General features: G+C 37.3%; 1 protein-coding gene across 1 annotated transcript in view; it reads right to left on the bottom strand.

Annotated features, from left to right (window-relative positions):
- SETD5 (SET domain containing 5) overlaps window positions 1-16,139 on the bottom strand; it is an 84,290-nt gene that overhangs the window by 11,799 nt on the left and 56,352 nt on the right. Inside the window, exons 18-19 of the mRNA XM_011952223.1 lie at window positions 12,129-12,258; window positions 1,436-1,683 (exon numbers count right to left, since the gene is read on the bottom strand). Coding sequence (XP_011807613.1) covers window positions 1,436-1,683; window positions 12,129-12,258 — 378 coding nt within the window. The remainder of the gene's footprint in view (window positions 1-1,435; window positions 1,684-12,128; window positions 12,259-16,139) is intronic.

The raw sequence follows: 16,139 nt of genomic DNA, 5'->3' as shown, positions 1-16,139 counted from the left end.
TGTTAGCCAGGATGGTCTTGATCTCCTGACCTCGTGATCTGCCCGCCTCAGCCTCCCAAAGTGCTGGGATTACAGGCGTGAGCCACCATGCCCGGCCTCCTTCTAATTTTCATAATCCCACATTTATAATAAAGTCTGTATTGATAAAGTATGAAACTCTATTCCCATAATCGTACACCCTCCAGGGAGAATTCCTCTCATGATACCTTACTGTAAAGCTCTAGGTGCCAACTGCAAAGTCAATTGCAAGTAGACAAAGTTAGAAAGGCTTGAATCAGCTGCTGTATTATCTGGCTGAAAGAATTCCATAAAGAATCTGGTAAAGAGTAATTTCCCTAGATAATTCATATATAACCAGGAGGTTTCTTCCCTCAGCCAGAAAGAGGTCGGCTCCAAAAGTAGAGATCTAGGGTAAGACAGAATAGAGTTCTGCTTTCAATGTTGCTAGCTACCTCTTAGTTACTCATATAAAAATCCAAGTATTCTGAATCCTCATACTTGGAAAAGCTGAATAGGAAACATAAGATTGGTTAGGACGTTCACCTTTCTCAAAAAACACATCTGGAGAAGTGCAAGCAAGGGGGCAGAGCAGCAGAGTGTGTTTAGTGGTCAGAACAAATTTTTCTGAGAAGGAAGGAAGAGACAGTGTCCATTTTAATTATAAATCAAAGTAACATGCAATAGATGAAGTGTTTTAAAAAAGTATACATGGATTCTATTGAAACCTGCTGTCACCCGAACCTGAACACTAAAGTGATTCAAAATCACTTTTTGAAATAGCTGAGGCAGACATTTCTAACTTAATCCCACAGTGAAGGTAATAAATTTGTCTCATGAATACATGTTGCTAGTCTCCTGTCTACTTCTCACTCCTAAGACATTATAACAAAGAGGGAAAGTAACCTGGAGTAGAAAAAACCCGCATTCGCCATAAGCCATACCCCCCAATGTTTTCTAAATCTCTGTTCACTAAGGCCACGATGAAAATACCAAACAACCTGGGAAAGACACTTCACTTATTTAAAGGCCTAGAAACGAAGACACAATCAATCAACATCATCTATGCTCTCAGGCTGGTGTTACTAACAGATACTACAGGCAGCTAGAGGCCTATTTTGACCAAAGTTTACAGTAAAGATAACGATGGAGATCTAGCATGCTTACTACCTAAACATATGGAGACTGATGGACTGCATGCAAAAGATACACAAATGGGATCTGTGGTAGCACTATGCCTATTTTGGGAAGTATAGGGGTTGCCAAGATGAGAGGCGACCAGGTAATAGGCCACAATGACCCTGAGGTTTCCCATTCTCTTACTGAGATGGGGAAGGAAGATAGTAAAGAAATATTTGGAATGGTATTATATTTGAAATGAGAAGGTACAAATGGTGATTTTCATATCCAGCACTCCCGGCAACCAAACCCAAATCACCTCAAACTGCAGAGGAGTGTTGCAGCGACTAGCAGTAGTAAGAGATGTGACTGGTGAAAACATGAGGCTGTATCCATTTCGACACTCCTCTTCTCCGGGGTGAGATGAGCCAGGCGTGGCCAGCTGGGGGCTCTTTGAGCCTGAATTGGGAGGGGGTGGTGTGACTGGAGACAGAGGCCGAAGTAACTTGGTGACATTCTGCTCCATCAGATAGCGAGACTTCCATTTCTTTAATGGGCTCAACAAGTCTGTGAAACACAAAGCTTGGATGAGAGTTTGAAATCACAGATTAATTTAAGGCTCTACAGTAAAGCCATTAATCTGTAATCTACAATGGCTCTTAACTGTTTTCTGCCTCATCCCATTAAGTTATCTCCTCCAATCCAACCAAAATCCCAAAGAAACTCTTTAATTACTACACTTAAAATAATTCTGAAAACATTCTATCTCCCAAACTCCAGGTAAATCGAATGTGACTGATCTCTAATTTAATTTCTACCAGTGCAAAGTATAAAATTCTTTCATTTATTCATTTATTTATGTATTTATGAGACGGAGTCTTGCTCTGTCACTAAGGCTGCAGTGCAATGGTGTTATCTTGGCTCACTGCAACCTCCATCTCCCGGGTTCAAGCAATTCACTGCCTCAGCCTCCTGAGTAGCTGCGATTACAGGCACGCACCACCACACCTGGCTAATTTTTGTAGTTTTAGTAGAGATGGGGTTTCACCATGTTTGCCAGGCTGGTCTTGAACTCCTGACTTCAGGTGATCTGCCTGCCTTGGACTCCCCAAGTATTAGGATTACAGGCCTGAGCCACTGCTAAATTTCTTTCTTTTACATTGAGTTTCTGAAAAGTCTTCATTACTGTGTTAAAGTTACCCTCTACTAAACTGCTATATCACCAACTAAAGGTACTGGGATGCTAAATTCAAATTCCTTTCACCATCTCTCATATATTGTGTCCCTTTTCAGAAGCTCTTTCTATAATGTTCTTATATGATTTCCTGATCCACGTCTAGCCCCTTTTCTACCTAAAAAGCATGAAATGATTTCTACAGAAACTTCTCTCAACCATTAAAAAATTAGGTTTATATTCTTTTCTTTTTTGACTAGAATAATCCTATTTTCTATACTTCTTAGATCCACTTAAAAAGCAAGTTACTACACTTAAATATTTTAGTAACCATTTAGGCCAAAGCACCTTTCTCACTTGAGTCTCAGAATAAAAATACAGTTTTATTCATTTACAGCTAAAAAGACGTATTTATTTAATACCTACAGACTACTGAAGTAGGTATGAAGGGAAAAATGGTCATCAGTCTATTTTCAAGAGGCTTAAAATTTGTAAGAAATAGAAAGAAGGCCAGGTGTGGTGACTCACGCCTATAATCCCAGCATTTTGGGAGGCTGAGGCAGGCAGATCACTTGAAACCAAGAGTTTGAGACCAGCCTGGCCAATATAGCAAAACCCTGTCTTTACTAAATACATAAAAAAGACTAGGCAGATGTGGTGGTGGATGCCTGCAGTCCCAGTTACTCAGGAGGTGGAGGCACAAGAATCACCTGAACCCAGGAGGCAGAGGTTGCAGTGAGTTGAGACTGCGCCACTGTACTCTAGCCTGGGTGACAGAGCGAGGAGACTGTCCCAAAAAAACAAAACAAAACAAAAAACCAAAAGCAAAAAACAAACAGAGAACATATTAGTAAGATCAAGAAAGGTGATCATATTGCTATGCGTTAGTTTAAAAAAAAAAAGCTGTATTCTAAATGATTATTATATACTATGGATTATGCCATGTGCTTTACTGTGAAATATCTAATTTTAACAACTCCGTAACAAGCACTATTATTAACATCCCCATATTAAAGGTGAGAAATTTGATGTGTGGAGAGAGACAAAACACATATTCTTGCTCCCATCTATCTACATTCTTAATTTTTGTATTTTTAGTAGAGACGGGGTTTTGCCATGTTGGCCAGAATGGTCTTGAATTCCTGACCTCAAGTGATACACCCACCTGAGCCTCCCAAAGTGATGGGATTACAGGCATGAGCCACCACGCCTGGCCCCATCTTTCCATATTCTTAATCAATAAAGTATATCCCCAAGGCTTGGTGGATGGAAGGAGTGACATTTATTCCAGGCCTTCAAGGAAAATTTTTGGGTCAGGAAGATTATCTGGAAGCAATGGTCAGTATGAGACTAGTAACTGGGAAACCATCTGGAGTTAATACAGTAGTTAGCAAAGAGTTATGAGGCACTAAACTAGGGTAGGAGATGTTTAGATGAAGAGGGAAGAATAAATGCAAAAAATTATTGAAGATGCGTATTTTTCCTTTCTGGTATCTCAGAATTTTTAATATTCCTAGACTGGAAGTATATTCACATTTTCCTTTTGTTCCAGACACTAAATTTTCTTTCCTTCTTTTAAAAAGTGCCTAGGTATAAAACAGAAACAAACATGTAATTCATGGTTTATATTTGGAATAACTTTTACATATTTAATATTTCAAGGGTCTTAAACAATGGAATCTTTCAGAAGATCTCTGTACTACTATAACTACTAAAGTCAATTATGTTAAGTGATGAAGTTAGTTGTAGAAAAAAGTTAGAAGATACAGGTGAAATCTGCCATGTGCAAATCAATGTACATGGCATTCATTCAACATATATTTACTGAGTACTTATTATGATACTGTATTCAACAAGAGACCTGATGTCTGCCCTTAAGAAGTTTACAGGCCAAAGAAGGCCAAATAACTTGTCCACTTTTTGTCTTTTTCCTGCATACATAGTTTCCAAATTTTATATGGTCAAATCTATCCATCTTTTATTTATTTTTCTAACCTTTACTCAAAAAAATAACCAAGGTTATATAAACATATACACAACCTGAAAATCATATCCACAAATAAACGCATGCTAATATCCTGGTAAATTTTTATCCAGACATTGCTTCACTGACTCTTGCCTTACCTACACTACTCAGTAACTATTTTCACTCAGAAATACATGGTCAACATTTTTTTAATGATAATGAATAGAAATCTACAGTTCAGGTTTAATGGTTGCACAACATTAGTATTATCAAAATTTAACCAATTCAAGTATTTTTCATTTTTTGCTATTAGAACAAATGGCTACATGTAGGATTATTAAATAAAAAAAAAATCTACATATGTGCAGTAACTTTATATTTAGTCCTGTGAGAACTGCTGGCTCCTGTTCTTTAGCCTGCATTCTACTGGGGTGTTGGGGTCTTTTTCTTCATCTGTAAGGGCTCTTTAAATAGTAAGAATGTTGACCCCTTGTCAATAAAATTACAAATGTATTTTCCCAGTTTACTGATTGCCTTTCAATTTTATTTACAAGTCTCTGCTATATGTTTTGTTGCTATTTAGTCAAATGGACCACTTTATTTTCTGCTTCTGATATCACATCTTTGCTAACCCACCCTGACATTGTAAAAATGCCAGCCTATTTTCCTTTTATCTCCATGTTTAATTTTTAATTTAGATATTTTTATTTATTTATTTATTTATTTATTTATTTATTTATTTATTTTTGAGACGGAGTCTCGCTCTGTTGCCCAGGCTGGAGTGCAGTGGCCGGATCTCAGCTCACTGCAAGTTCCGCCTCCTGGGTTTATGCCATTCTCCTGCCTCAGCCTCCCGAGTAGCTGGGACTACAGGCGCCCGCGACCTCGCCCGGCTAGTTTTTTGTATTTTTTTAGTAGATGGGGTTTTTCACCATGTTAGCCAGGATGGTCTCGATCTCCTGACCTCGTGATCCGCCCGTCTCGGCCTCCCAAAGTGCTGGGATTACAGGCTTGAGCCACCGCGCCCGGCCTATTTATTTTTTTTGAGATGGAGTCTCACTCTGTCGCCCAGGCTGGAGTGCAGTGGCCAGATCTCAGCTCACTGCAAGCTCCGTCTCCCGGGTTTATGCCATTCTCCTGCCTCAGCCTCCCGAGTGGCTGGGACTACAGGCGCCTGCCACCTCGCCCGGCTAGTTTTTTGTATTTTTTAGTAGAGACGGGGTTTCACCATGTTAGCCAGGATGGTCTCGATCTCCTGACCTCGTGATCCGCCCGTCTCGGCCTCCCAAAGTGCTGGGATTACAGGCTTGAGCCACCGCGCCCGGCCTAATTTAGATCTTAATTAAAAAAGAACATATTTTATTTCACACTGACAAACTGCCATTAAAAAAAAAAGGAAAAAAGAACATACTTAAGTATGGGGTAGCAATTAATCCATTCTCTTCCTATAGCAAATAGCTAGCACCTTCCAAAATCTTCTGTAATTGTAGAATAACTATAATTTTCCCATTAATTTGAAATATCATATTTATCTTATTAGATTCTTACATATACTGGGTTTATCTTCAATACCAGCATACTTTTTACTAAAATTGTTTGGGCAATTCCAGTTATTCTAGTCTAGTTCTCCAAGATGTTTTGGCTATTTTAGCAATGAACTAACTATAGAAGTCATTCAATGACCATGCTCATACTATTTAAAAAAAAAAAAAAAAGGTTAGGATTCTGATTGGTGTTACATGAAATTCAGGAGTAGTTTGAGAAGCATTCTTACTCAGGAACATGGCATAATCTTTATTATTCACATATTGATTTATGTCCCTCTTCATCTAGATGTACCACATGTCTAATTAAGTTTACCCTTCAGCGTTCTTTAGTTTTTTTTTTTTTACTACTATGAAAAAAACATATCTCCCCCTTTGTTATCTAAATGTTATTAACATTTAAAAAGTTTACATACTTATTTTTTATCCAGTTACTACATTAATCTCTACCAGTTTTTCAATTAATTCTCTAGGTTGATAATAGTATTTCTACATGATAACACATTAGTGCTCTTTACCAGTACTTATATCTCTTATGTTGATTTTCTTTATTTGGGAGGGGAGGGTGGTATACTTACTTTGGCTAACAATTACAGACTATATTAAATAATAATGGTAATAGTGGGATAATTTGATAGCCTATTTTGATGTTTAACTAGTTTTCATGATGCATGACAACTGGCCATTTCTTCAGCTAGATGTTAAAAAATCGTAAGTATGTTATTTTATCATTAAATTGATAACAGTCACTGTGTTATGACTTCTCCTCCCCCATTTGACCTGCTAACAAATGAATGTCATTAAATTTTCAAATATTAACTTATCCTTACATTCCTAGAAGGACCTTAGTCATCATATATTATTCTTTTAATATTCTTACAAATTCAAGGTGCTAGTTAAGATCACAAATCTAATTCAAAAGTGGTACTATGCTGTTTTGGAGGGTAGAGGGAGTTAATTTGATAAAATGAATGAAAAATAAAAATTTCAATAAATACTATATGATACTCCATTAAAAGTATGTGCACAAGCAGATAAAATTACAAATTCTACCATTCCTGGGGTTGGAATTCAGATTATTTTTAACCTATAGTTTTTGCAATTGTTAATAACTAAGAATTAGTTATTCTAACAACCAATTTATTCAACTTTTGAACTGTTGAACAAATCTGACTACAAAGTTTTGTCTCACCCACCAGGTTCACCTGACCTCTCGCCAACTAAGTACCACTTCAAGCATCTGACAACTTTTTGCAGGGCAGGTGCTTCCACAACCAGCAGGATGCAGAAAATATTTTCCAAGACTCTGTCGAATCCTGAGGCATGGATTTTTATGCTACAGGAATAAACAAACTTCTCTCTTATTGGCAAAAACGTGTTGATTGCAGTGGTTCCTATTTTGATTAACAAAGATGTGCCTGAGCCTAGTTAAAGTGATTTAAAATTAATGGTCGAAAACCGCAATTACTTTTGCACCAACCTTATATATAAATTTTGGTTTCTGTGTCTATCTCTGTAGGAAACATACCAAGCAGAACAAATGAATGACTACTAGGTTAAGGATTATGAATATTTTTAATGCACATGATAAATCTTATCAAATTGCTAGCAGGGCTCTCCTGTCAGTTTTACTGCAAATCCTTTCCCCAATGTATTAATCCTCTATTAATTCAGAGGCAGTACAGACACAAAAACATGGTTAATACAGATTGAATTATTTATTATTTTTAGAGATAGATGTCTTGCTGTCATTCAGGCTAGAATGCAGTGGCATTATCACACCTCACTGCAGCCTCAAATTCCTGGGCTCAAGCCACCCTCCTACCTCGGCCTCTCTAAGGCTACAGGCAACACACCATCATGCCTGGCTAATTTTTATTTTTTGTAGAGATGTGGCCCTCTCTCTGCTGCCCAGGCTGGTCTCAAATTCCTGGCTTCAAGTGATCCTTCTGTCTAGGCATCCCAAAGAGTTGGAAATTGCAGGTGAGAGTCACCATGCCAGGTCCAAGTTTGAATTAAAAAACATATATATATTTGAATATGCCTAGAACTTTCTTTGGCAAAGGACTTTGTTCTTTTAAAGACAGGGTCCTGCTGTGTGGCCCAGGCCTAACTTGACTCCTGGGCTTGAGTGATCCTCCTACCTCAGTCTCCAAAGTAGTTGAGAGTTACAGGCATGTGCCACTGACAGTCCAGCTAGAATCTAATTCTTTTTCAATCTCCTAAGTAAAAATTCCACGACAATTTACCAACTTTTACATTTGTATTTAGGCCTGTTATGACTATTTTGTTCCATATATACATCCATTCTTGCATCAATATTATACTAAATTTAACTATTAGCTTCATACTAGAAGCTAGTCTTACACCTCAAGAGAAAGTACTTCGTTATTATTTTTTCAATTTTTTCTTATTTTTTAAAAGGTAGACTTCAGAATCATTTAATCAAACTCCGAAAACAAGGCAGTTTCATGGGAACTATATAAAAGAGAGAGAGAAAGAAATATATATATATACACATATATATCTTTCCATAATGAACATGAAATTTATCAAAGGTTCACATATGTTTCATGAAAAAAAAAGAAAAAGTAAAAAAGAAATTTCCATTTCCTCAGACTTTAAAAATATTTCTCAGTAACAGTTTACTCCATATATCCAACTAAGGTTATTCCTAGGCAGTTTCTTAGTTTTGTTAAATCGGGTAACAAAAAAATTGGTATTCATCTACTTTCTTAGTATATAAATGATTTAAAAAAATATATTTATACTTTTTATATATTTACTCTATCTAGTAATATTAATAAACTTATTATTATCAAAAAAATTTTTTTTTCTTTTTTGAGACAGAGTCTTGCTCTGTCACCCAGGCTGAAGTGCAGTGGCATGATCTCGGCTCACTGCAACCTCCACCTCCTGGGTTCACACTATTCTCCTGCCTCAGCCTCTCGAGTAGCTGTGACTACAGGTACCCGCCACCATGCAGAGCTGATTTTTTGTATTTTTAGTAGAGATGGTGTTTCACTGTGTTAGCCAGGATGGTCTTGATCTCCTGACCTCGTGATCCACCCGTCTCGGCCTCCCAAAGTGCTGGGATTACAGGTGTGAGCCACCATGCCTGGCCTAAACTCTTACTATTAATTCTAAGTTTTTCAGATGATTATTTAGGCTCTTCTAGGAATACACCCACATCATTTACTAATAATGAACATCATGCCCCTGCCCTACTTTGATAATAACTTTTATTTCTATAAAGTTTCAGCTTTTAGGAACTTAGAATCTTTAATGTATTTATTTATTTATTTTTGAGATGGAGTCTCACTCTACTGCCAGGCTGGAGTGCAATGGCATGATCTTTGCTCACTGCAACTTCTGCCTCCCAGGTTCAAGCGATACTCCTGCCTCAGCCTCCTGAGTAGCTGGGACTACAGGCGCACACCACCACGCCCAGCTAATTTTTTTGTGTTTTTAGTAGATATGAGGTTTCACCATGTTGGCCAGGATGGTCTCAATCTTTTGACCTCGTGATCTGCCTGCCTCAGCCTCCCAAAGTGCTGGGATTACAGGCGTGAGCCTCCACGCCCGGCCAGAATCTTTAATGTATTTATTAATACACAAATACTCTATGAGAGAGTATTCTGTTTAGAATAATGACCGTATAATAATTACTCTTACGGGCCTAATACTAAACTGAGAACTTTATATACATTATTCATTCTAATGTTAGTCCTATAAAGCAGGTATTGCTATTCCCATTTTACAGATGAGGCTCAGAGACTTTTTTTTTTTTTTCTAAAGACAGAATCTCCCTCTGTTGCCCATGCTGGAGTGCAGTGGCGCAATCTCGTCTCACTGCAACCTCCGCCTCCTGGGTTCAAGCAATTCTCCTGCCTCAGCCTCCCGAATAACTAGGATTACAGGTGCGTGACCAGGCCCAGCTAATTTTTGTATTTTTAGTAGAAACAGAGTTTTCCCGTGTTGGCCAGGCTGGTCTCGAACTCCTGACCTCAGATGATCTGCCTGCCTTGGCCTCCCAAAGAGCTAGGATTACAGATGTGAGCCACCACACCTGGCCTCAGAGACTTTTAGTAACATGATATAGTTAGTAAAGGGGACAGCTGGTTTTCAAATAAAGGTCTGTTTGAGTCTCTCTATTATAGAAATCCTTTCTCTTTTCTTAACATCGCTTTGGTATTCTTGAAAAAAAAAAAACAAAAGAGCCAACAAATAAAAATAATTCCTCAGAATTTATGCTAATTTTGTAGCAATATAACTTGCGCATTTGACAGCTGCTTGATTTTCAAAATCAAATATTTTCCTATGTTGCTCTTTAAGGGCAAGGTGTGCCCTGTGAATGTTTCTCACTGTTAGACTAGGGCAGAAGCTCAACAACAACAAAAAAGGCTGGTGACTAGGAATCCTCATTTCCTTCCATCCAGGACATGTAATAACAAAGACACTTTTTCCATAATCCTTTGCTAGTCAGGATGTGAACTGCTATACAATCTCCTGTTCCCGACCTTAACTATACACATGCATTAACATGCACACCATAAAGATACACAAACATGATAGTCTATTTCAGCTAAGTTATATTCTTAATACACCTTAAAAGCTGTTAAAAAAGAAATAATATAAATGGAAATCTGGTACCAAGATTTCTTTATAGTACCTTATTTGACTAAATCTCCCTAATCTTTGGTGAATACCAGAAGAAAATATTTTAAATAAAGAATTTTATTATCCTGATATACAGGTGGTAACTTATGAGGTATAATCTAATCTAGAGACAGAAGAATAAACCAAATCCATAATTTAAAAAACAGCAATTCACAGCCGGGCATGGTGGCTCATGCCTGTAATCCCAGCACTTTGGGAAGCCGAGGTGGGCAGATCACCCGAGGTCAGGAGTTCAAGACTAGCCTGGCCAACATGGTGAAACGCTGTCTCTGCTCAAAATACAAAAATTTGCTGGGTGAGGAGGCTGGGTGGGAGGCTGAGACAGGGAGAATTGCTTGATTCTCCATCTCAACAACAACAACAACAACAAAAAGGCAATTCACATTTTCTGAAATAAAATCTAAAAAGAAGTAAAATCCAAATGAAATAAGAACTTTAATAAAAGTTCTGATTTTAGTTGCAATATCTGCTGCTAAAAAATTATCTAATTAAATTCAAGTTCATTACATTTATTCAGCATGTTGGTAAACAGGAACAATGAGGTGGTTTTTTTTATGAAAATCTGAAATATTCTGTTTGTTGCAACCTGAAAGGTTGCTTTAGCACCTAATTTACTTTGGTATTTTGACTGTCTAATATTTAAAAAACTGATTTAGAGACAAAGTTATGAAAATCACAAAGAACTTTTCAATTAAGCTGATATTTGCAGGAGAAACTGTGGTAAAAAGATTGTCACAAAATACATTAAGATATCACAAGTGCTTTCAATTAGATCCTTTGCAAGTCACTGTGAAAACCAATGGACTAGATGATTTTTCATTGACATCTAGTTTAAAAATGCACAAGGACTTTAGATTTAAAGCTGTCTGAAATTTTTTTTTTTTTTGAGACAGAGTTTCGTTCTGGTCGCCCAGGCTGGAGTGCAGTGGCATGATCTCAGCTCACTGTGTAACCTCCACCTCCTGGGTTCAAGCAATTCTCCACTGCCTCAGCCTCCCGAGTAGCTTTAGGGAGGGATTACAGGCACCTGCCACCACACCCAGCTAATTTTTGTATTTTTGGTAGAGACAGGGTTTCACCATGTTGGCCAGGTTGGTCTCAAACTCCTGACCTCAGGGGAGCCTCCCATCTTGGCCTCCCAAAGTGCTGGGATTACAGGTGCGAGCCACAGTGCCCAGCTGTTCTTTTAAAAATTGTATGCTAATTATATAAGCCCTTTTGAAAACAATCAATTGACAATAATTTCTCACTTATTTCATTCATCCCCTGCTCCCTCAACCATGTCCCACCCAACTTAATCACTTAGAATTTTAATTATTTCCTGAATATTAGTGTTCCACCACTTTCTTGCCCTTTCCCCATCTTATAAATATGAATATAAATTTCCTAAACTTACTACTTTAAATGTATCTAACCTTTTTTATAACCATTTCTGCTGTTATCTGTACACTGTCTAGTCCTTCTTTGTCGTCCTGGGAAAACTGATCCCTGACTTGAGATCTCTCTCTTCCTCTGTAAAGACAGATGTAAAGTATCTATTTAGAAAACACGCCATTTCTTTTTGTATCAGAAGTACTCATACTGAAATTTTTTATGCAGACCTGAAACAATCATTGGTCATATATTCAGAAAGGTTTTAGACACATACCTGCGTTGTCTTTGCAGATACTAGAAGAGCTACTATTCTCATTACTTTGGTATAGGTGCTGAGTTCTAGTCTCTTGGGGTACAGATGATGTTTGAGTCATCCCTTCTTCTAAGGCTTGTTTTATCCAGCGCTATAATTGGAAAAGAACCAGAGAATTATCAGTAATTATTTAAAACCATTTAGTACACCTGTTTTAAATGTACATCAACTGGTGAGTGATACAATTCAACACACTAATTCATTTACACAGTCAAGCATTTTATTGTCTTGTGTCTCAGCATATTGGAACATTGTCCTATCAATTCTTTTTAACTGACAGAATTGAGGAAAACTGGATTACATATAATGAGATCCCATCAAAAGACAAAAACCAATAAAAAATGATTACATCTTTTCACACTGTTTGGGATGGTGTAAAACGGCAAGACTTAGGGAAGAAATCTTAACATTTATTTAGGAGAGACTCTGATCGTATAGAATAAAACTAACACATAAAATAAGTGCTTAGAAGGAAGATAAAGATCTCTTAAAAGTTGTCTGTCCTGTGCTGGAGACAAGTGAAGAGGTAATAAAAAAGATTCATAGGAAGATTTTGGATGAGGATTAACAGCTCTTCACTACAGGTACCAAAAGGTTTATCTCAAATGAAATAACCTATGGGATCCCCCCTCCAACAAGTAGTTTGGTTAAATTATGCATGAGTAATGCAAATCACAAAATGAACTTCTGTAGAAATAAAAAAAAAAAAGGAAAAAGTCAAAAAGAAGACCTATCAGTCACAAGTTTTTGGTAGTAAAGATTAGAACAATAAATTGACGAGAAATAAATTTAGGCGAGATAGTAAGCCTGCAAAGATTAGGATAGTAAGATTATGCATCCTGTGGAAGACAGAAAATTTCTTACCTGTAATTGTGTTCTCTTAAGATATACAGTTGTAGGTTGCTCACCACTCTGTGGCTCTCCTGCCCTGACATAAGACAGATCGAATTTTGATAAACATCAATTTCTGAGTAAGACCCTCCCCCAACAGGAAGAGCAAAGGTGAATTATTATAATTTATACCTTTAGAGAACATGTATTACAGGTAAGTAAATATTCTCTTCACCAAAGAGACCAATTCTTATAGATTTTCCCTCTTAGAAACCTAGGAAATAATCCACAAAAATTTTACTAAAAAAAAAAAAAAAATCTTACACCAAATGTCATTGTGGCTGGCCAAATGAAAGCGAAACTAATATTGTAAACATTTGGAAGGAAGAGTGAGTAAGTATATAAAAAAGAGCTCTCAATGGTAATTTGAATTCATCACATAAATATTTTAGGATACAACCAGGTCTCTGAAAAGCAAACACAAAAACAAAATAAAAAACCCCCAAGAACGAACTCTCTTAGATACAGAATATTGATGTAAAGATGAATTTTTACATCTATAGAACCACACATATAAGCCTTAAAGCTTAGAAGAGAACTTAGAAGTCATCTTGTCCAAAGCACTCATTTTATAAATGGAAAAATTAGGCTCAGGAGTGAAAAATCTTTTGTTATAGCCACCTTTAAGTTTTCTTTTCAAAGCAGAAAACAGACTCATTTGGGGTCACTGAGCTTTCCTATATGACTAATTTTTTAATATTTCCAGGATCTAGTAGATGTACTCAAAAAGAATTTACATTCTGGATCTGATGACTATAAAAAGGGAATATAAAACCAGAACAGGAGTATTCTAGAAGAAAGATGTTACCATGGTTAGCTAGGAGGTGAAACACAGCAAATACGACCAAACCTACTCCTCCAGGTTCTGTTGTATAACTTTACAATATTTCAGGACTCATATAAAAAAGGAACATGGACATTTGTTTGTATCTAACAAGATACAATTAACCTCATGGATAATAAGTTAATTTTAAATGCAGCTACTCAGCAAGTTGTTAAAATCAAAAGAACATTTCTCCCTTCTCTGAAACTCTGTATTAAAGTATATTGCAAAAGAGTTTTCTGGGAGGCTCAAAGATGGATAAATGTTTTAAAGGTCTCATTATTATGGGGAAAGAACAAGGAAGTAATACAAGTTTCGGAGTCCAAAAGCCCTGGCTTGACACTTGGCTGTGAGGCTGGGCTCAGTGGCTCATATCTGTAATCCCAGCAGAATGGGAGGCCAAGGTGGGCAGACTCCTTGAGCTCAAGAGTTTGAGATCAGCCTAGGCAACATAGCAAAACCCTGTCGCTCCAAAAAACATGAATATTAGCCAGGCATGCTGGTGTGCCTGTGGTCCCAGCTACACGGGAGGCTGAGGTAGGAGGACCACTTGAGCCCAGGCGGTCAAGGCTGCAGTGAGTCTGTGATGATGCTACTGCACTCCAGCCTGGGCAACAGTGAGACCCTGTGAACCCTCACTATCCCCTACCAAAAGAAATTTGGCTCTTGTCACTTACTAGCTGCCTCACTTTGGGCAAGTTACCAAACATTTCTGAGACAAAGCTTCTGGATATATAAATTTAGGAAAATGATTCCAATTTCATGAATAGTAAGTGAGACTATATATGTGAAGAAAGCTTACAGTACGGTACTGAACACTCAGCAGGTTTTTAACGAGTCCTGGTTCAACTAAATTTCAATGTAATGTTTGGAGATTTACAGAAAATGCTCCAGTGTATAAAATGAAATATTAATATCAATGTAAAGCAGTGTTTCATTATCAGTCAGACTGGTTTTTCTAAGAAGTCTGGAGATCAAATGCTCTATACACATTGCGTTTAGAAGAGGAGTTTAGAGAGAACAAGCTGAAACACTACCGAAAGCCTTGTTGGCCACTTATAAATGTTTTTAAAATAACAACTGAGGATCTAAAAAATGATATGCCATAAAATGCTTTTCAAAAACTATGATTCAATTTAGAAACTCCAGGGATATCATAAAATGGTCTGTCAAATACTTGAACTCCTCCTCTTTTCAGAAGTAGCAAAATAATGATGATAAAAATAAAAATAAAAATAAATAGCATAAGAATCTGAGTACAACTATACAGATACAACTTTAATTTGTCCTACACTGGTAAGTTTTTAACTTACGAGGCCAGGCCCTCACCTCTTTAGTGAGATATGAAACAGTGAGCCTATGACCCTATTAGAAATATACATTGTTCTAAATAATCCCATGGAGGGTGGTTTTTCTCACTTATCTGATTAACTTATATTCTGAGGGATTTTCCGAATTTTATTAAGCTTTTGTTGAATAGGCCGGGCGTGGTGCCTCAAGCCTGTAATTCCAGCACTTTGGGAGGCCCAGACGGGCGGATCACGAGGTCAGGAGATCGAGACCATCCTGGCTAACCCGGTGAAACTCCGTCTCTACTAAAAAATACAAAAAAACTAGCCGGGCGAGGTGGCAGGCGCCTACAGTCCCAGCTACTTGGGAGGCTGAGACAGGAGAATGGCATAAACCCGGGAGGCGGAGCTTGCAGTGAGCTGAGATCCAGCCACTGTACTCCAGCCCGGGCGGCAGAGCGAGACTCTGTCTCAAAAAAAAAAAAAAAGATTTTGTTGAATAATGAAAATGTTCTTAGGTTCTGCATTAGATAAGTCCTCTTTAACCAATCTAAGAACTCTTCTTCACTGCCATAAAGCCAAGTTCAATTCTAGCTAAGACATTCAGTTTCATTGTATTCTGCCTCATAAAAAGCTGTATTTTAAAAAATAGACTCTTTATATGTGAACAGCACACAATAACGCAATGATTTAAACTTAAACAGTTTTAAAAGACCCTATTTAAACAGTCTTGTTATGATAATCCTGTGTACGCAGCCTAAACTCTTTCCTAAAGACTAACCATGACACATAGATAAAAGTGCTTGAGTAGAGCCTGTATAAATGAGATTAAGGATAGTCAGATACATTTGGAGAATATAACACAGACTTGTGTTAAATGGAATTTCTATCTGTTGTCTGTAGAAATTTAAGGATGTGCTATAGATAGAAGTATAAAAGCAGAACCAAGTTAAAAAAGCTTAAAGAAAT

Source organism: Colobus angolensis, unplaced genomic scaffold (genome assembly GCF_000951035.1).
Source record: "Colobus angolensis palliatus isolate OR3802 unplaced genomic scaffold, Cang.pa_1.0 Scaffold34, whole genome shotgun sequence".
NCBI classification, from domain to species: Eukaryota; Metazoa; Chordata; class Mammalia; order Primates; family Cercopithecidae; genus Colobus; species Colobus angolensis.
This window is presented reverse-complemented; position numbering and strand designations above follow the sequence as displayed.